Genomic DNA, 21,806 nt, shown 5'->3' with positions numbered 1-21,806 from the left:
GTATATAGATTTAGATCCTGAAAATCTATGTAAAATATAGGGTTCTGCAACAGAACTTTAGTGGTTGTATTTTAAACATTGGTTCTCTCTAGAGCGCGACCCTTAATTTATATTATAAATTTATTTTCAATTTTATTCTATCCAGAAAAAAATAAAAAGAATAGTCGAATAAATTAGAATCACTTTCAAAATCAATTCGTTTCAATAATTGAAATATATTCAATTACAATAATCAAATATATTCAGTTACAAATTTTATTTATTCGTTCGTTTAAACTCAATACATGTAAAAAATATTCTTATTTTTCAAGAGAATTTTAACAACTATGACTCGTCTATTTTCTAGATCATAATTATATTTGTATGATATAACAAATTATCAATAATTTTATTTATGTATTCTGAAAACTTAATAAATTCTTTTTAATTTTTTTTCTCAATACCCTGAAGTTTTTACATATAACTGATTTTAATTTTATAAATATCTAATATATTACTTTATTTACTTTTTGTTATAAAATAATTATTTAATTTTCATAATTATTAACAATATGATTAACAATTTTATATTTGTGCTACACTTTCTAGAGACCTCATGTTTCCAACAATCACTCTAGAGTTTACGCATGTATACCTCCTAAACTAATATCCGCTAATCACTCTTCTTCGAACAACATTAAGCATTTCTAATCATTTACTTATCTTATCACTTATATCTATTTTCTCCTCACCTTAAAATACCCCCTCCTTTTCCACGTGTCATCATGCCATTAGCCAATCACAAATTTTCATAATAAAATTTATGCATGCAAATATCAAGTTTATCTCCATACCTCCATGTTTATAAAAGCCATTGCATCCCACCATTGTTGATCCATCTCCTCCAAAGCACAAGCATTGTCCACCATAAATATAAAACTCTCTAACCCTAATTTTTATGTATTAAGGTTTTTCTAGTTCGGTTTTTTAATATCATGAGTCCTACACCTAACATATTTGGCAACAAGCATGCAAAGAAAGATTCTCATGCAAACATGTGCTCTTCATCTTCTTTAAAAATCAACAAGGATTCCCATTTCATCAAAAAATCGCCTTCCATGTCCTCGTCCTCATCCTCTCCCATGGCAAACGGTGTCGTTGCTGCGACTACAAAGCCGCAGCAACGACATCCGGTTATAATCTACACACATTCGCCAAAAATCATTCAAACGCATCCGCGGGACTTCATGGCATTGGTTCAAAAGCTAACAGGTCTGTCAAAATCCGAAAAAGATCAATCAGCTACAAAATCCTCCAAAATTGAGCAAAATGAGGAGGATCACCGAAATCATCACAACATCAACAAGAACCCTAACAAGGGGATCATGATCAACGATGACAATGAATCGACATCCGTGATTACAGATGAGAATGGGAGCAATTCAATGGGAGATGGGCATGTGAATTCATTTTTTGTGCCTCCAATTTTCGATCACCCGAATCCTTGTTTTAATAATATTCCATTATTTCAACCAAATTCTTATGATTTATTATGCTCAAATCAACCTTATTATAACTATAATCATCATGATCCACTGTACTTCATGCCCAGTATGGGATCTGTCTCATCTTATTTAACATTGGAAGGGCTGAAAGAGTTTCCTGATCATTTCCAATGATCGGGTTCTTAAAATTCTTTTTTATTTTATTTTCACACGAATAAATTTTATCGAGATTTAACTAAATTGTTTGGTGGAGAGCTCAGGTTTCAGTTTTGTTAGGGTATAAGATTTTTCGATGTTCTGCAGAAATAATTGTTGTATTCGAATTCAGCTCCTCGATTTTATCTGCTGGAGTTCTCAGTTTTTGTTAGTTATGGGAATTCTTGATGGTGATTTTACTTTCAATATATAGCAGAAATTATATCTGTTTCATTTGTGTTGTGGATGATTACATTACCAATTGTTCAATGGAGGCTCTGCATTTTGTGATGGACTCTTGAAAAATATTACTAAACAGAGAAGTAAAAATTTATTCTCACGAGTTCAATGTGGTTACTAATTGCTAATCCAAATACTAACACATGAGTTTGTGTGATTCCGATTTCCATTAAGCAGGCTCAATGCCTTTTTTAAGTATTGGAATCTCTTATCATATGAATCGCGTCAGTGGAATCTCTTATCATACTCAATCACGTCAGTTGATGTGTCGCTCTTATCTATTAGACTATCGTATTGGATTATATCAGTTCATATGTCGCTTAGTTCAACTCATCCTATTTCCGGAACTCTTATCATATGTATTTAATTCATCTTATCTGTGAAACTCTCATCACATATAATTATGTCAATTGATGTGTAGTTTTACTTTAGTTCATTTTATTTAAAAAACTCTTACAGTATAGAATTCACATTTTCACAATTCTTAATCCCCTCCCTTCTGTGACTTTAGTTTGTAATGTTTATCTCGTTTTTCAACCATCAAAATTTGATGACAGAAAAAGATTTACTGGTATTTCAAAAGATCTTCAACAAATGTCTTGTTTCCACAAACAAATCCCTCCCCTAGTTCCTACCTTCAACATTGAGCATTATACCTTTATGAGGGCGAGGAAATCTCTCGCCTAATCATACCTCGAGCGTCATACCTTGGCCTATTTCATACCGTTTGGCCTATTTCATACCGTTGAGCAACGTACCTTTGGCCTAATTCATACCGTTATACCTTGACCTAATATACCATGAGCAACGTACCTTGGTGAGGGCTATTCACGTTGGAATCCAACACATTTATAATCTTGTTCAGATTCAGATATGTGTATCTTGGTGAAGGCTATTTACATTGGAATCCAACACATTCAGAATCTTGTTCAGATTCAGATATGTGTTCCTTTGTTCAGTGCAAGGCAGTCGTGAACATATTTGAATTTAAATTATTTTCTAATGAACTTTTTTCACTAAGATGAATACATTAATTATTTAGATCAGTGATTAATTAAATTAAAGAATTGAGCAAACTGAGGCACATCTATGTAAACTGCATGAGTGGTCCAGACTCTAGACTGTACATAAACTGTTTCACAAAAACTGAACTTTCTCATTCATATCTTTATATTACCATTTTATTGGAATGCAGAAGGTATACCAGCAACATCACAATACATAGCTACAGGTTCTCTTTATACAATTACATATTTCTATTATATAATTACTTTTTCTTTTTATCTTCTTTATCTCTTTCAAGAAAAACGGGTGCTGCTGGTATGCTGAACCACCATTCTCTCAGCCGCCGCATCCATTTTTCTGTGTTTGCTTTCCGAGGAGGCGAATACATTGTAAACAGACCCACGTAAACCAGTAGCATGGTGTATTTAAAGGGTAGGAAAAACAGAATCATTGATGTTGCTAGGAAACTAATACCCAACTTTTCACTTGCCTGGACAATGAACCGAGATTTTATATCAAATATGTGTCTGTGATGGCTAAAATCTTAAATACGAGCAATACAATAGTTTTGCTTAAAAGTTTGAGCAAAATACCTGTGGGAAAGCGGAGAGTAACAAGGCACGAAGCTTGAGAAGAACAACATTTCCATCCTGAATCAGCTCTTCTGTTTGTGAAACTGCATTTTGTACAGCCAAAAGCTGCTCCATGGTGTTCATTGGAGGTGGGGCTATGACTTTGAGTTCAGCAACTTTTCCTTCGCTGAAGCACCTTGTAATCAGCATGAAGACTGCAAAGAAGATGAGAAGTAATGCGACGACATAACCCAACCATTCCCTGAAAGGAAAAAGTATTGAATATTATTTGTAAATGTCTCTCTCTCTCTCTCTCTCTTTGTGGGTGTGTGTGTGTGGTTAATCATCAGAGAGACAAGTATTTATTGCAGAGAGAAAACACTAGGCTCTTTACTATTTTTCTGCACGGTAAACACTAAACACTATTATTACGTAAAGGAAACAACATAGGTTGATACCGAGGACAAGTGGGTAATAAAACCGTCTCAACTTCTAATAAATACCAGTGTACTTGTACATGTTACATAGTAACTATTAGGTGTAATTCTGCTGCCTGCAGTAACATTTCAACTTTAACAAATGTCTTTAGTAGCATAGCTCTTCGGTTTGAACCGTGCTACAAACAATTTACTTAATTTGTTCGTTATGAATTATCTTTACAATTTTTGATTATATACATCTAGTTTGACAGCTTTTTTCTGTAGCATGTTTCAAGTCTTTTGACTCCCATTTTGATAGACTTAGAGAGTTCGTGAACTTTGAATAGCACTCATACTGAGACTTCCACTTAACACATTATATAAATCAAGCTCCAAAATATATATGATAAGACTGAAACTATTAACTGTTGTGTTTGTTATTGTGCTATATAAATGCACAAGAAACTAGATTAACAAACTTCAAAGCTAAACATCAAGTAAATTTCTCGAGCTAAAACTTTTTAAATTCTTCACATTATGTGATCATCTATTATTATTCCAAAATTTTTGAACAGTTATAATTTTCTATAGCACTTTTTAGTTCAAAATAAATCACACCTAAATAATAGATGTCCATAAATCGATACAGTCTTGATAAATTTATTATAATTTAATAATCAAGTAATATATGAATCTAGCTAATATAATGAATTTATTATTATATATGCAAAATTCATAATATATTAATAGATATTTAATGGAGGCTTCTAATTAGATTTTATTAGATTAATAGTTAAATTCAGTCAGCATTGCATTTAATACAGATAAACTGATTGAACTTCATGTGGCAAGTGGTGGTGGTTGAGTATCATAATACATTAGATTAGAAACTCAAGTAAGTAACTCACCTCCAAATGATATATGAGGAAACCAAACAGAATGCTGAAGACTTCAGAGGATGTTCCCAGTGTGCGAGAGACAATAGCCAAGTACCAAGTTGAGTCACAGGAGACAGTAACTCCTGCAATAAATTGAAAAAGAAAATGGTAAAAAGAAGAAGAAGAAAATGAAGTAGACTGGAATGTGGATTGACAAAGTTAGAACAGCAGCAGCATAGCAGGCATGCTGCACACTGCCATATCTGAGCTACAAAAGTAGAAGCTGAAAATAGCTGTCCCGTACATTCATTTTTATTTTAACATGTAGATAACTAAATCAAAAATGAGTTCAGCACATGATTGGTTGCAACTCGTTAAACATCATATCTATGCCTGTATATGGATGATTAGCATTATGCAGATTCCTAATACAACATCTATTTTAATATTGAATTGCCACGGGGAAAAACATCAATCACCTGAAACAAACAAAAGTTAAACATAAATCATATTAGCAATCACCTGCATCACAGCCATGTTGGTATCGATGCCATCAACCTTGACTCCATCAACTGATGCCTGGGCAAGCACTACTTTTTTGTAGCTACTTCTAGATTCCTCAACTGCCTTCCTCAATGGACTCAACCCTCCAACAGCAATTTCACCCACGACAAGATCTTTCTTGCCAGGACTATCCATACTTGATCCAACAGGAAACCCTAGATTGGAAGCCATAGACAATGCTGATATTGAGTACATATCTGTTCCAGCTTTAGCTTCATTAGCCCTCTCTCCCTTTCGAGTTGTCATGCTTGCAAGTTTTTCCAGTATTAGATCCCCACCCGGTAGTTGATTACAAACATTAAACATAAGAAGAGTCTCACAACAAAGAGGTACCGCAGAAATAATTTCTCTAAGGGCATGCACCCGCAATATACCTAGCACGGATTTCATGAGTGCTTCTTCGCGTTCAACCCCGGTTATGTGAAACTTATGCATGAATCTGTGTACCAATAAGATTTCACGTATAATCGCTAACCAATAGTCACGACGAGTGTGTCCTTTAAGCTCAGGAAACTCCATAACAACCGGCTCTGATCTACAAGAAATCATAATATAATCAGTGTCAATTCAGGACAGTAATTTTAAGAAAATAGCCAAAGCTAAAATGTAACAAATTTGAAAAACTAAAGAAACTAACTGGAGAAATATAATAATTTGTGCTCACAAAGAATTTGATTTAAACGAAACACCCTTGTCAAAAAGCCTAGTTCCCCATGGTCCTGTCAACTCAGGTTTAACAACCTGATTTAAGTTTTCAGCCAGGTCATATATGCTCGCTTTGTCAAACGATACGACACGGTGAGCTTCAAAGTAGAGAGCATGATCTGTCAGAATCAACCGACCTGCAATCACGCAATCACAGATATGCAACAATTTATGAATAACATTAACCATTTCGAGTATATCAGTACTTAAATCCTTTTTTATTAGGTAGAATTACATTTCAAAGTCAGAAATCAAAATTCAACAAAGTGACTAACCAGGCCATGCAGATATTCCCAAGTGTTGAAGAACAGGCTGGCTAGTCACAGTACCGTCTATTTCCAGAATCTTTTCCTCTCTTGCTGATCGTAATGAAGAAAGGAGGGAGGACTCTGTTTGAGACTTTAATCTTCTTAATGCTCTGAAAATGAATATATTTGTGTGTGTGAAAATGATATATGCCAAGCCATATGTTAACACTATGAAATGATTATATTTGTTTCTGCTGAATACAGCTGATAACATAAGCAATATAACAAAATGTGAACTACTGAACCTATAAAACAACAGACGAGGTACTACAAAGCCTTCACTAAAATAAAGAACCAAGTTCCAGAATTTAGAGATCATCACTTATGACATGGAGTGTTCTACATCATGTTGTTTAAGGCCAGCTACTATTTTCTCAATAATTTTCATTGTCAATGGTTTAATCAACCACTTGAAAGGTTATCAGTATTTCTCATTATTAGCTATAAACTATATATTTATACCAAACACTTGAAGGAAGAAGAAAAACTATATACAAAGATGTCTGTACCAGTAAATATGGTATTGAACTTTCTGATATGAATGACTTTTACTGGTGACAAAGTCCCGTATACATTTAACAAATGAGTAATCAAGAGCCTTGCTTTAACTAAGCTAGTAAATCCGAAATGGGGAAGAGTTGTAGATAATTTTTTACCAAAGATAGAAAAAACTTACGCAATTACTTGCTAAGAAAAAGCTTGGACAATGACGATGCTATGACTACCTTTATAGAGAAAGCCATTCAGCTAAAATTGCATTCAGTTATTTCATAAAAAATAACAAAATAATCAAATAAAAGTCACAGGACAGGAGCAGTTTTTGTACCTTTCCAATCCAATAAGGTATTTATCATAGGTAGAAAACTGTAGCCGACCACCAGTTGACATGGTTAGAACCTCAAACAGATTCTCACTGATAATTACATTGGAAATTATGGGGACTGCAGGAGCAATTCGGGAGAATGCGTCCACCCCCACGGTAGCATCTTCGTCTATCTGTAATGAAAAATAAAGAGTCAGGCAGGTCTAACAATGAGAAGGCAGAGGTTGACAACTAATTGACGTTGTCTTTGCAATGAGTCGCATACAACATGTGTGTGCGCGCGTGCCCACCGAAAAAGGAATCCTCTGATAAAAAACAAGAAAAATCAATGGATTAAGCATGCATAAGTGCAAATTCAGAATGTTTTGCATACAGCTGAGATCGATTTGCTAGAAGCAGCTGGAAACTCCCAAGCAATCATCATGTTAAATGTCAGGCGACGAAACAATTTATCATCTAAATAACCGTCAAGTTTCGTAGACATGGCCAGAGCCCTGAAGCAACAGTACTCCAAAAAGTTGCGGGCATATTGTGATGCTTCTTTTATATTATCAGGAGCTTCATCATCAAAGATTTCTCTAAGTTTGATTGCAGGAATGCCTAGAATTCTGCATCAATATTTTTCTTTTATTCCGCGAAAAAGACCAATAAAAGAAAAAGGAGAAACATGTGTAATTCTTCTTCAGATAAACTTAAATTATGAGTATGACAAGAGACATTCATCAAGCATATCAGGTTCTTAAAGAAGTCGAAACAGGTAACAAGAAAAGGACTCACTTTGAGCATCTTCGAACCATAGCATTCCCTATTGGAGATAACTCTGCAATCCAATTACTTGTATCCGACGAAGACTTTCCCATTTCCTCAAGGTCCTCATCAAATGTGTTTCTGCTTCTAGCCAACCACTTGAATGATCCATCTTTAACAAAACCTTCAATCATACTTCTAGTTTTGCTGGCAATAGCCATTTCCCCTTTCTCCGTCGCAAACATAAAATCAAAACAAAAATATCCAACTACAACCCAGGCATTTCCAATTCATTACCAAGCACCACAAATCAAATTCATACAAACTAATCCAACATCTCCCCAACAAAATGAAATAGACCCTTCAGCCAAAACCAATCAAATCAACAATCAACCTATCAATACCAAACAAATCACAATATTTTCAACAAACCCGCAAAAGATCACACACAATAATCCCAAAATTCACCAAAACACATCCTTATTACCTCAAAGATCACCTTTCTTGAAACCCTGATCACCAACCTGCAAAAAGCTCACAAATTTGCAATATTACCAATGACCCACCAGCCAAAAATTGTAAATTTCGCTGGCACAAACCCAAAGATACAATCTTTAAGCTATATCTACACACACAAAACAAATCTTGATCATGAAGTCTATGAATCACATTATTCACAGCTCCTTGAAAAAGACAGTTAATAAGAATTTTTCTTCATGATTAAAATATTAAATGAAGTAGGTATTGGATAGGGAGGATATATATGTATGTACATACATACATACGTGTGTTGCAACTGGTTCAGTTTTGTAAATTATCTTGGATCTTCATCATTGGAAATATGTATTATTAAATTATTAAAAAAAACATATATAGATGCTGTCTGGTCTGTTGAGGAGGGATCTCATGAAATGACATTTCTGTACAAATGTGAATGTATATGGAGGATGACACGTCAAGTGCATAGCATGCCACGGACGTGTATCGGTGTATGTATGTCGACCGATTTTATAATCATTTTCTCGTAGTCAAGTTTTATGAATTTCTCATTTTATTGGGGTTCTTGGGTTCGTTTATATTTTATAAATAAAATATCTTATAAAAGGTGTTAGCTTACAGAACATGTTTCACGAATATTATTATTTCAATAAAATTATACAGATTCATAAATTTACAAGTATAATATTGTTATATTTGACTCAATTTATCAAATATAATATAAGAATAAAATGCATTTAAAAAGCATTTGAAAATATAGATTATGTAAATATTAAATATGTAAGTTACATATTATTTACATAATGACAATTAATTAATATATTTAATGGGCAGTTTTATTTTTGGGTGGAGGATGAGTGAAAAATGTCTATATATAGTGGGTTTTTCCATAGCAAAACGCATACTTGACAATGAGATGGGGAGCTTGTTCAACACACATCCGGAACTCGCAAAAATCTATTATCTTATATTAATTTTCAGGTCACTAATTCCAGCATTGGTATCAAAGTTAGTTACGAATTGTTGATTGGGTCCATAAGCCGAGCAGGAGTATTAGTTTTTGTTAGGAATCAATAAATTCTGATGATAACATAACACTTTGTAACGTGTTCAATTAGAATATTTATCATTTTGTCAGTTGTAAATGTTATATGTTCAATCTCAAGATGCATCAACGGATAGGTCGAATAAGATGACTAATTGTAAATATCCAATGACATGTAATTTAATCTTGATCTTTTCATACCGGGATTCATGCTTGGTTGTTAACATATAGTTCATGTTGACCCATTATTTTATTTGGGTATGCGTTTTAAATTTAGATCATATTTATTCATGTTTATATGCTTACATGAAATTTGTTCGTATCTCTATATGTTAATTTTTCGCTCGGATTTATATATTATTTTTGTGCTAATCAATTCGCATGTTTTGTGTTGGAGGTTGTCTTTGTTAGTAAAATTGATCATTTGATATTTATATAACAGTGTATTGATTCATGTGAAATTGAGAATTCTCTTATGGCTTGTTTCAAAAAAAGTTTTTGTTTTCATGGCTCGTCATGTGAATCAAATGAGTTTGGATGATTAAAATATGAGAAATTTAATATCTCCAATTACAGTGAGTGGAGCTGATAAATAAGACATAAATTGTTTATGTACAATTTGTAATTTATCGTTATAAGAGACGATATTGTGTTTGAAAAATTTTGGGGTTAAATGGCGTTTTGGTCACTCAACTGACCGGAAACTTGCAATTGGGTCATCCAACTCAAAAAGCTTTTAGTCACATCATTATACTCTTAAAAGCTTTCATTCGGGTCACTGGTCGTTACACTCCGTTAAAAATCTGACAGAAAGTTGACTAAACGTCGTGACTTGGCTTAAATAAATCCACCGTGGCATGTCCGGTCACCTGAAGCGGCATTTTGGTCCTACTTTGTTTACTCAATAACTCCATCATCCATTTGTATACATTCAACACAACATAATTAAATGTACAAGTATAGAGTGTAGTTTTCACCATGCTTAAAAGAGAACTAGCCAAAACACTGGATGCTGCCAGAAATGGCCAACTTATATCATTATTTTAATCTTACAATCCTCTTACATGCTTGTTGCAATTTCTATCTGAACAACGAGATGGTAGTCATATTGATTTGCAATTTAATACCATGTACACGGTTTAAATGTCATGCATATGCTGGCAAAAGCCATATTAACCAACAACTGAATGATGGAGTACATATTATATAAGTTTAAACTTTTTGGTAATAGATCATATAATTTATATAGTAGTCTCCCCCTCTGCAGATTAGGAAATACCATAGAAAAAAATCTGGCTGAGGTAAGGTCAAATGAGGCTCATAAAATTTGCATAAGACTTTACAACTCCAAGTGAATAGTAACAATAGTTATAAGTTATACTCCCTATGTCCCATTTTATATGACCCGTATTCCTTCTTCGGATGTCCCGGAAAGAATGAGCCTATAATACTTACTATTTTTGAACACTTTTTCACTATTACACCCACTACTTCTCTATTTTATACTCTCTTTTTATTAAATAAACACTATTACACCCACTACTTTTCTCCACTATCTCAAATCTATTATTAAATATTGATAGGTCCCATAACTTTACCCATTTTCAACTAAATTTACTCTTTTTTACTACCTTTTTCTTAATTTGCATTAAAGTCATATAAGCTCACATAAAATGGGACGGAGGGAGTAACTACTTGCCCATGTGTGCATTTTTGAATAAGGGATGCGGGCCGCTGAACATAAATCGAATTTTGCTTCAATTGTAGGTCTTCTGTATCTTCCTACTAGTTTGTTTATCAATCTAGACTTTATTTGTAATTTTGAATGAGATTAAATATTTATCTCATGTATCGCCTGCTTTAATATTATTTAGATAACTATTGAAGAACACATTTGTGATTAAGAGAGGTGTATTGGATTGGGATTTTAAAGCATTTTTTTTTCATTCATGAAATCCGAGGGTATTCGATTGGGATTGTTTGAAATCCATTAAAATGTTGAGGTATTCAAGTGAGATTTTAAATAATGCCACCAAATCTGGTGGTATTCAATCGGGATTTTAAATTATGCTTTAAAATCCGATGGTATTCAATTGAGATTGTTTAGAATCCATTAAAATCTGATGGTATTCAAATGCTGATGGATTTTTCTGGATTTCATAAAATGATGGATTTTGTGGCATTCTTCAATGTATTTTAAGTTTTTTGAAATCCCGCCAAAATCAGCGGGATTTTGAAGTATTGTGCTTAAATCCCATCAACTCTGCGACATGTTATCAAGAATCCGCACAAAATCAGAATCACATACAATCCATTAAAATCCATACACTAAAAACAATGCATTAAAATCCCAATCGAATACACCCCCGTAAATTTTGGAGTTATAAATACGTTTTAAGGTAAAATTTGTTTAAACTCCAAATTCAGCTTTTGAAATACAAATATATCCTAAACAGTGGATTTTGATTTTAAATACAGGAACTGAAATTCTAATATTCCCAAATAATGGATTTGGATTTCAAATTCTGGATTTGAAGTCTTAAATTTGAAATGAAATTCATGTCCGAACGGCCCTCGTAGATTTTGCAACTTAGGTGAGAGTTAATGGGGCCGTTTGTGCAAGGTTTTAAAAAGTGATTTCTTGTTTAAAGTAAAAAAGTGGATTAGAAGTGAGAAATAAATAATTGAATAAAATGTTTGGAAAAGAAACACAAGCTGTGATATAGAAGTTAGCATTTTCAGCTTATTAAAAGCACTCTTATTTATTTACACAAACGAGTAAAAAAAAGCGGAAGTCAGAACTAACTTCTGCTTCTTAAAAACAACATGCCCAATGTCACCGATGCTCGAGCAACCGAACAACGCCTTAACTTTTCCCATACTTCCAATTCTACCCTCAAACCCCTTTCTTGCTTCCTCATCATTCCCTAGGTCAACCATAGCTGAACCTCCTCAAAACCTATACACACAAAATTCCTGTATCTAGCTATCTCTCAAATCTCATTTCAATTCGCTTCAGATCTGATGATATACTGATCAATCGAACGCGAATTCAACGAGATGAAGCCTTCGTCTGTGCGAATCAACGTCGCCGCCAGCACGAAAGTCCTCGACGTCGATAATCGCATCTCGCTGCGGTATTACTTCAGAATTGCCGATAATGTCCTCAAGCAGGTGCGATTTATTCTCATTTTTCTGTGTATTGTGTATGTATAGGTTATTTATACGTATTTTTGTATGTATTGTGAATGTGATGATATATTATATTTGATGTTCTATGTGTTGACTTCTGGATGATTTAGTTGACCTTACGGTGAAGGTGTTGGTTACGGTTGATGATCAGTGAATTGTGTTTGATGTTGGTTTGAGAAATTGTGTTTGATGTTCGAGAAACTGATTTCGTAAGTGTTGTGCGGAAATGATGTGTGTATGTTTAATGAGCTAGTTGAGTTAGTTCCGGAAACGATGTAGGTAAAATTTGTGCTGAAATATCTGTTATCTAATTTAATTTTTGTTGAGGTTAGGTGTAAGTTAATGGCTTGTATTATGTTATCGGTTAAGGTTAGGGATGTGAATGTGATGATTGTTGAATTGTGTTGGTGTAAAGTTGATTGAGTTAAGTCGAGAAAGTAGACGTGTAAAGCTTGTGTGAAATTTTTGTGGAAATGATATTTGTAAGTTTTGTAAGCTAATTGAGTTTGTATTGCGGTAAGGGGTAAGTTGATGGTTTTGTTTACTTTCAAGAATGGCGGTATATTCTTTGTGTTAAAGTTCATTTACTCGATAATTTCGATATTATGTATTTGTATATGAGTTGATAATAGTAGTGGGATCATGTACTGTTGTTTAAGAAACAGATTGGGTAGACTGGTCAGCACAAACAATAAATTTTAAATTTTGTGATCCAAGCTTTTTAGTGAAACATGGATGGAAAATTCGAATGCTTATCTTTAAGAGACCAAGGCATCCTATTCATTTTTATCTTTGAATACCAGAATTGTTAAACAATGGTGCGTACTCATTTGTCTAGTTTTTTTTTGTTTTCTGAAAGATATTATTGTTTTGGAGGTAGAATATATATAAATATATAGAAATATAAGCTCTAAACATTTCTGTTTTGTGTAAAATGCTAAAAATGTACTAGTCATCAACATTCACATGCTAGCCGTCATTTCTCCTTGCCCAATGAAGAACATTCTCTCCATTAAAGAGGATTCTCTAACTGACGACAACATTTTAGTTGTTACCGCTATAACATCATGTGCTATTTAGTTCGTAGAGATGTTTACGTAATGGTAAAGATCCCTGTATTGTTGCTAATTGAAGGAAGTCCTTAGTGGAGCAAATGTCATGCATTGGGTGGGGAGTAAAGACATCCAGTATCCTAACAATTATGGCTAATACCTTTATGGCGTGATACACGACAAAATGCTTTTGGGAGCTTATTTTTCTACAATATTATACCTACAAAACATGATATTCTAAGGAAAAAAGTATATAGATGAAAAAGCACTGTCGTTTAGTGGTTTAGGTCCTTGAAGAATAAAGAAGAGGGAAATATGAAAACAACTGTTTTTTCATTCTTTCCTCTTTTTTTTTTGGAAGCTTGGATCAGGAGGTTGGAATTGTGCTACTAAGTTCTGGATAAATAATGTTGAAATAAAAGGCTGAAAAGATTGTTGTTTGTGCTGATCTTTGGGGCTAGTTCTTTTTGGTTTTTATTGACAGAAATGAGGGTTTGTTCAATTAAAGGAAATTTCCTGTTTTAGAGAACAATCTCCCCTTTAAGGAAGTTATATATATTGTGGGTTGTTTGGCAAACTTAAAATAAACACTGTGTACATCATACTACTTTCCGGATAATGAGGTTCATACTTTTAGCTTGCAAGTCTTATCCAGCATAAGTTGTATATAAAGGCCCAAGCACAATGTTACACAGTTAATGAAATTTTCTTCATGCAGGAAAATCTTCCAGAACATCAAGTCTTCCCATCACTAGCTTTAAGCTTGATAAATCAAAGTCGTTTTTGCATCTTTTTACTGAACCTATAGTTAGTGCTTCTTAGCGTAATAGAAAATAAGATGTAACCATATAAGCTTCTCTTCTTTTAGTACATGTTCTTGATCGCCCTTGCTGTTGATCCTGCTCTCTCCCCATTCTCTGACTGCCCGCAATTTAATTTCCAAATTTTTCTTCTCACTCTATCTTGCCCTTTTTTCATGTCTCTAATAGTGATGCTATTGTTTTTAAAGTTAAATACGCTAGAAATATTATACCTGTGCGTGTGTCCTTAGCTCCAAATCTGAAGCTTGGGCTTGGATTTTTTGACCATTGCCAACTATTGCGGGGACCTTTTTATTCTAAGCAAACTGATTTGTGCAATGTTCTACTGTTTTCCAGTTTGATTCTCCATGTTTTAATGGTACATTATGTTGCAGGCCAATATATTTCGAGCTGAGAAGAATTATATAGATCTCTATATTATGCTCCTGAGGTTTTCTAGGTGGGGAAGAAGTTCTTGGGCAAGAAGAAGTTCTTTCATATGCAATCTATTTATTTTATGAATTCAAAAAGGCCTTTTATTCTCTGTAAGCATCATTTATTGTTTTGTTCGAACCATTAACCCAGAGTAAACCCTTTTCGATCAGTTTGGTGACAGAAACAATACCACGGCATCGTGATTATAGAGCATCTTCACAAGCAGAGAAAAACTATCTCAAGAAGGTATATCATCTCTACAGCTATGCATAAATTTCCAACTTGTTTCAACTTGACTTATTTTAATTGGATTTTGTGAATTTCCAACAACTTCAGAAATCATTGGAAGCCGTAATTGAGCTAGAGAGCTTGAAGCCCACAGTCGAACGTAAGATTGATGAGTTAAGCAGGAAACATACCCATCATATAAGAGCACCTCAGAACAATTCTTTCGGTTCTTCACAGGAATGGCCGTCCGTTAAGAAACAAAATTCGAATATGTATGTCAATATTAAGGTATAATTGGTGCATTATTATTTCAACATATTCATTATACTCTATATGCATATGTTGCAGTGGTAATTACATAATGACTGACCCCCTTGGCCCCTCTGATATTTTGCGTGCTTATCCTAATTGAGCCTGTGTGGTTTGAGTCTGTTAACATAATCTGTTAAAATTTTCAGAGGTCTTATCTTGTTACAAGATGCTGCATTCTGATTTTAGATCACTAAATCATCGTTGTTCAGTTTTAAAGCAAATAAGATAATGGTTGTACTTCTTTTGCTCTTATGCGTGCTAATTTTAGGCACAACAACCTGCTGCACCAGAATATGCATATCAAAATCAGATCCAGCAGTTCTCACATGCCAGTTCAGGCGAACCCCAATTTCGAAGATTGTGAGTACTTCATTTGTTTTTGTTTATTACCTTGACTGATTTACACATATCTACATATGAATAAGATTCTGAATGTGCGTTGTGTGCTTGTGTGACTGTGTGTCTATGTAAACATATTCATAGATAATATAGATCGTTAGAGGACATGCGCATCTTTAATTGTCCTGTTACTTGTGGAATACTCGTATATCATATAAGCTCTGATATATATATGAAATTTGGTTGTCTCATATTGGGCCAGACACACTTAATCTACATGTGTGTAACTTGGGTCTATATAATAAATCACTTGAAAGTTAGCTACTTCAGTTAACATTTGCACTTCTTATAATATCTATATTAACTGAAATAATTAGACAGTCTTTAAGTGTCACTCTTTACTTGGGATAGATGTATTCAAACATATTTGAGACATGCAGTAAGTTGTACTTGAGTCTTGACATGCATCTCTATGTTGCCAGGAAATGCAGGTAATCAATAACTCAGCTGCCTTTTTCCATTTATGGACTTTCTTTTTTTGAAAAACTTTGGGATAGACAATTTTATCCAAATCTTGCTTTAATTGTTTATAATGCAAGTTGTCTCAAAGAATTCAACTATGCAATGTTTGAATATAATGCTCACATATTTCCTTTCATATATATATATATATATATATATATATATATATATATATATATATATATATATATATATATATATATATATATATATATATCTCAGCATGTTTTCGTTTCGTAATGGGGTGTTTTGGATATAAAAAGCTGCATTCCTTGTTTTCTAGATCATTAAGTATCCCTCTTCCAAAGGAGGAAACACTTTCTAGACATTCTATATTAGGTCCAAATGGACTTCGTGGGCAGTGGCAACCCCCTACAAGTTTTAAAGGGGTATGATGGTTTCCAGCTATTTATTAGTTTTTTCTGTACTATAAACTAGGATGATTCTCATTCTATCTTCTGAATGTAGATAAGTTATCCAAGCAATATAGACTTGACACCGGTGGAAATCCCAAGGTTAGACTCCCTACCCAGAAGGTTAGTATCTATATTGAGCAATGTATAAATTGAGCAAATTGAAGCTGGCATTTTTTGTACAATAAAAGTGATATTGTACTATCCATCTCTTGCTGCACTCTTAAATTCATAAATATCTTCCATGCAGCGATCTTTCAAGGGATAACAGCAAGCAACATCTATTGGAAAATGGAAATTTGCTTAAAAAAGATTCTAGTATTTTATCAGATTTAGAAACAACGTTGCCATCCAACAACGATAATAAGATGCCTCATACTGAAGAACTTGGCTCTCTGAAGCCACTGAACAATGATATAAAGATGCCTCAGGCTGAAGAACTTGGTTCATTGATTTCTTTCGACACAGTAGAACCTCCTGCGCAGGTAAATTTGATCAGACAGCCTTCTCCTCCCCCTGTTCTTGCAGATGTACAGGATTTAATCCCTACAACATTACCACCAGTCACTGAGGCAGAATATGGGAGAGAGGATCCCTCTTCTGATGGTTTAGCTTGTTCAGAATCTCCCATGGAGTTACATATTGTAAGATTTTTATTATCAATGGAAGATCATCTTTTATTTTTCCCTTGATGAATGTCGCATCTGTCTGGGATGGTGTTTTCTATATTAATCCTTTTTTATATTTTAATTACATGTAAACTAAACCAGGCTAAACAGCAGAGGCAATCTTTTAATTTTAGTCATTCCTCTTTTACAGTCAACAACGATGATGGAGAGTTTCATGAAGCTGGCAAAGTCAAATACCAACAAGAACTTGGAAACCTGTGGAATTTTGGCAGGATCACTTGTGGGTGCCATTATGAGCTTAAATGTCTATTTCTTATTATTCATTGTCCGATCCTAATAAGTATTTTTGTTGTCTTGAAGAAAAACCGCAAATTTTATATAACCGCTCTTATCATCCCAAAGCAAGAATCAACTTCAGACTCGGTGAGTAAGCATAGCTATATTTTATCTAGATTACGTGATGCTAATGCTATACTGAATTATTTATTTCTGATCAGTGTCAGGCCACAAATGAGGAAGAAATATTTGAAGTGCAGGACACACGGTCTCTTTTTCCCCTAGGATGGATTCATGTAAGTATATTGAGGCTGGATAATAACTTGTACAATTAACAGATACACTCTTGGTGACCACAAGTCCAGATGTGTAGGGTGCTGCTGTGATCTTGTCTTGTGCAGCATGCTTAATAAATAGCCTTGACAATTTGGTTCAGTCTGTTATGCTTATATTGTCACAATTAGAATAAGGTTTAAAAGCCTGCCTGAATGTTATGTGTTCCAGCAGCAGATAATATATATACGTTTATTATTATTATTTACATTTTCTGTAATCTGCTCATCTAATTTTGTGTCCATTGACGAGTTCAATGCCTAGTTGCATATAGTATTTGTTCTTCGTCTAGGGTCATGTTTAATTGTTAATAGACCAATATGATGGCATAATAATCACAGTTGATATTTTACAAGTTTTTTTTGAAATATGATGGCATAATAACCACACTTGACATTCAAGAAGTGGTTTCATTTTCTGAACATTATCTGCAGTCAAATCCTAAGACCATCCAAATTGTTTTCCATGTGTACTGATCTGTCATATGTTGGAATAGTGTACATTTGAAAACACAATTTCTTGCACTTGAACCCTCTCACTCACTTGGTGGCTAGCATTTGTTTTTTTAATACACTTAAATTTCTCTGTATACTATCATCAGAGATGATACTATCTCTGGGACAGTATCTGGTCGTCTTTTCATAGTAGGATATAATGCAATTTTTATCCTGTTTGAATTTTTTTAACACCAACATGTAAGCCATATCATCAAATAACTGATCCTTATGTGTTTCTCTTGGCAGACGCACCCCACACAGTCTTGTTTCATGTCATCAATAGATGTTCATACCCATTACTCCTATCAGGTTTGTCATTTCATCTCCCCCCCCCCTCAGTCACTTAATATCATGTTTAATTTAAGATGAATGCATGGTCTGTATGGTCTTTTTTTAGGCCATACAAGTATGAATCTTGCTGAGAGATTAATGTTTCAGATTCCTCAGTTTTGAAAATTAAAAACTGCGAAAGTTTTATAATGTAATTGTCATTTGAAGGGAGTGATTTTAGTTGAGAAGACTCTAATTGGTCAGACTCTTAAGTGCATCATATTATTATATGCAAGAAACCAGTTAGGAATATATGTTTATCTAATTTCTGGGTGGGATTTGGAGAGGGATGGTGCTGACCCATGGAGATTCATCAGGTTGCAGAGCCAGAGGCTTTAGTAACATTGCTTAATAATCATGGCTTGGAGTATCTTTGGTTTTGTTTGTACTTTTCAGTTCTGTACTTATATAGGCTTTTGTCCCCACATTTAAGTGCTTGAACATTATGCAGATCATGTTGCCGGAGTCTGTAGCTATTGTTATGGCGCCAAAAGATAGCTCTAGGTATTTATTACTCTTTTATTATTGATAGGAAGATGGTAAATTCTTTTACATTCATAATAACTTCTCATTCACATGCACAGGAACCATGGTATATTCCGATTAACCAATCCAGGGGGCATGGGGGTTATACGAAATTGTCCACGCCGTGGCTTTCATTCTCACGATCCACCATCCGATGGTAGTCCAATATACAAACAATGTACAGATGTTTATTTAAGTCCCAATGTAAAGTTTGATGTCATTGATCTACGTTGACAACAAAGTGACAATCACTTTGCTGGAGATATACAGAAATAGGTCAAATGTCTTGCAAATACTTGTATAGTGCAAATGATTAGGCAATTGTCCATTTGTTGTACTAGTTGGCTCATCGGTGCAAGTGAAACTGTTTCACTAGCAAATTCAGTTTTGGATGGAAAAAATTGGAACATGATCTTTGCCATAGCCTAAATACGTGTGGATATCTTGAATGTTGCTGATCTCTGAACTTGTCATAAATGACCATCATATACAACGATTGCGGTTTTGTGTTTCTTAAAAGATTGTTACTTACAGACTTCTAAGTTCTATCCATATTGGCTTTTGTTCAAACTGTCTTATGTGATTATTATCTGCAAGCTCTAGGTACATCTGCGGACTAAACAGATGTATTTAGATGGAACTGGAGGATAAAACATCCTGAGGTTCTCGGCCATTGTAAAGCTGTTGAATAAAGTGTAGAAAGGCTTGTTTCCTGTGTAAATGAATTTATACATTTGTTGTGAAAGGAATTTTTTTTTATGAACGACATTGTATAGCATAGGGATTAGGGGCTTATCCTTCGTTATCCCATGTTAAAAGCTTAAGCTTATCTTATTGTTATTCCTTGCGTGACTTTTCTTTGTTATCCCAACTTCCCCTTAATAAAATTTATTGTGGGTGTTTGAGTGGGGCTTTGAAGTCCTGATTCTGGAGTTTTAAGTTAGAAGCAATTATTCGTACCGTTTGTGTAGAAAGTCGAGAAACACTTATAAAAAGTTAGGATTCTTAGTTTTTGTTTCATGAATTTTACTTTTTTTTCCAAATAGTTTAATCACTTTTATAAGTCTTATCTAACTTCTACTTCACTTTTTTACTTTAAAGAAGAAACACTTATTTTAATCTCATCCAAACAACTCGTATATATATAAGAATGTAAAAGTTATGGATATTTTTTAAAGCTAATTGAATATCAGCCTATAATTAAAGACTTTAAATTTTGTGATAAATATCTCTTATTTTGTAAATACTGGAAAAAGTAGAAATCTCTGAACAAGGGACAAATAACTAAAAAAAGAATCGAGAGAAACTAGTTGCATCCCATTCACCTTTTGCTCACAATCACATATTTTTTCTGGTTGTGTTGAAATGGTACTTTTCATGTGTGGTGTCAAATTTTAATTGGCATGACTAGAAATATCTTATAAACATAAAGAAGGCCTAGCTTTTATACATGCATTGTCTTTAAGTATATGTATGGAATCTAAGGGTAGATGCTACATGGACCCATAACACTATGGTTTTTAGCAATAACAACCCTAATGCAAGTGTACCAGTTTCTGTTGACAGGAAAACGATTTTAAATCGAACCGAGCCGAGTCGATTCTACAATAAATAAACGAGTTCGAGTATATTTTAGCGAGTCGAGCCGCTCGTATAACTAAAATAAGCACAGCAGCATGGCTCAAATAACAGTCTTAGACAAGAGTTGGGGTTAAAATATATGTAGACTTGGTGCATATCACTTGGGTTCACCAGCTTTTCTTCTTAATTCCTTTAGTCGGTAGAGTCTCTACTTAATCCATTAATTCTTATTGGAATGCATTAAGATATGTGCATATTATATTAATGTTTGGCTCTATTCACAAGTAGATTCTAAGATCCAGAAAAGTCTCTCTTAGAAAGAATGTTAGTCATTTTAACTCAATATTTTAATAGCTATTCCATGTTCAAGTTCAACCCACCTTAAAACTGTGAAACTGATCAAGTCTAATCTAAAGAACGTAAAGCTCTCTGTCTCGGGTCATGGTGCCCAAACCCGTATGCGAGACCTCTTATATAACATACAGTTTTCTGCACGGTTATTCGGTTAATAATTTCTTATGCCAGTCATAAATATAATATTCTTTTAACTTGTCCTACATTTTTAAACCATTTGACAGGTAAAATATTCATTTCAGTAATCTAATTAGAAAAAACTGTTGAACGAACAAATAATTATTTTACTCGTCCAAGCGTTTGAATGTGTTAAAAACTATTATAACCTTGATCGCTCAATATTCATAGATTGATCATAAAACTGTATGTTGTATAAGACTCTCTCCCTCTCTCTTGATAATCTCTTTATCTTCTCCTGATATTACCACACATTTTCTCTGAATAATGTGTAAAAAAGGGCCATAGCTTCTGGCTTCCACTAAAACCAATCTTGAATCATATATTT

General features: G+C 33.9%; 3 protein-coding genes across 5 annotated transcripts; 2 read left to right on the top strand and 1 right to left on the bottom strand.

The window, feature by feature from the left end:
* Positions 1-974: 974 nt before the first annotated feature.
* On the top strand, positions 975-1,658 carry LOC108225628 (VQ motif-containing protein 20). The gene has a single exon (XM_017400557.1). It carries the CDS (start codon positions 975-977, stop codon positions 1,656-1,658), a length of 684 nt encoding a protein of 227 aa, XP_017256046.1.
* Positions 1,659-3,054: 1,396 nt separating this feature from the next.
* Positions 3,055-8,779, bottom strand: LOC108192854 (uncharacterized). 2 transcript variants are annotated; one of them, XM_017359358.2, is made up of 10 exons: positions 8,428-8,719; positions 7,971-8,334; positions 7,567-7,801; positions 7,197-7,366; positions 6,338-6,480; positions 6,022-6,199; positions 5,316-5,892; positions 4,824-4,936; positions 3,518-3,758; positions 3,055-3,414 (listed from the first exon to the last, which is right to left on the bottom strand). In XM_017359358.2, the coding sequence occupies exons 2-10, from the start codon at positions 8,183-8,185 to the stop codon at positions 3,187-3,189; spliced, it is 2,100 nt and encodes a 699-aa protein (XP_017214847.1). In that variant the 5' UTR covers positions 8,186-8,334; positions 8,428-8,719; the 3' UTR covers positions 3,055-3,186. The 2 variants fall into 2 exon arrangements, with proteins under 2 accessions (XP_017214847.1, XP_063935831.1); XM_064079761.1 differs by having other exon boundaries at positions 7,971-8,779.
* Positions 8,780-12,321: 3,542 nt separating this feature from the next.
* LOC108227919 (AMSH-like ubiquitin thioesterase 1) lies at positions 12,322-19,885 on the top strand. Of its 2 annotated transcripts, none has more exons than XM_017403312.2 (14): positions 12,322-12,657; positions 14,923-14,987; positions 15,133-15,208; positions 15,299-15,478; positions 15,771-15,862; positions 16,647-16,752; positions 16,832-16,899; positions 17,027-17,420; positions 17,596-17,685; positions 17,766-17,828; positions 17,903-17,977; positions 18,758-18,820; positions 19,293-19,345; positions 19,426-19,885. In XM_017403312.2, exons 1-14 carry the CDS (start codon positions 12,544-12,546, stop codon positions 19,598-19,600), a joined length of 1,614 nt encoding a protein of 537 aa, XP_017258801.1. In that variant the 5' UTR covers positions 12,322-12,543; the 3' UTR covers positions 19,601-19,885. The 2 variants fall into 2 exon arrangements, with proteins under 2 accessions (XP_017258801.1, XP_063935657.1); XM_064079587.1 differs by having other exon boundaries at positions 12,328-12,657; positions 16,832-16,878.
* Positions 19,886-21,806: the final 1,921 nt, after the last annotated feature.

This window comes from Daucus carota, chromosome 6 (assembly GCF_001625215.2).
Source record: "Daucus carota subsp. sativus chromosome 6, DH1 v3.0, whole genome shotgun sequence".
NCBI classification, from domain to species: Eukaryota; Viridiplantae; Streptophyta; class Magnoliopsida; order Apiales; family Apiaceae; genus Daucus; species Daucus carota.
This window is presented reverse-complemented; position numbering and strand designations above follow the sequence as displayed.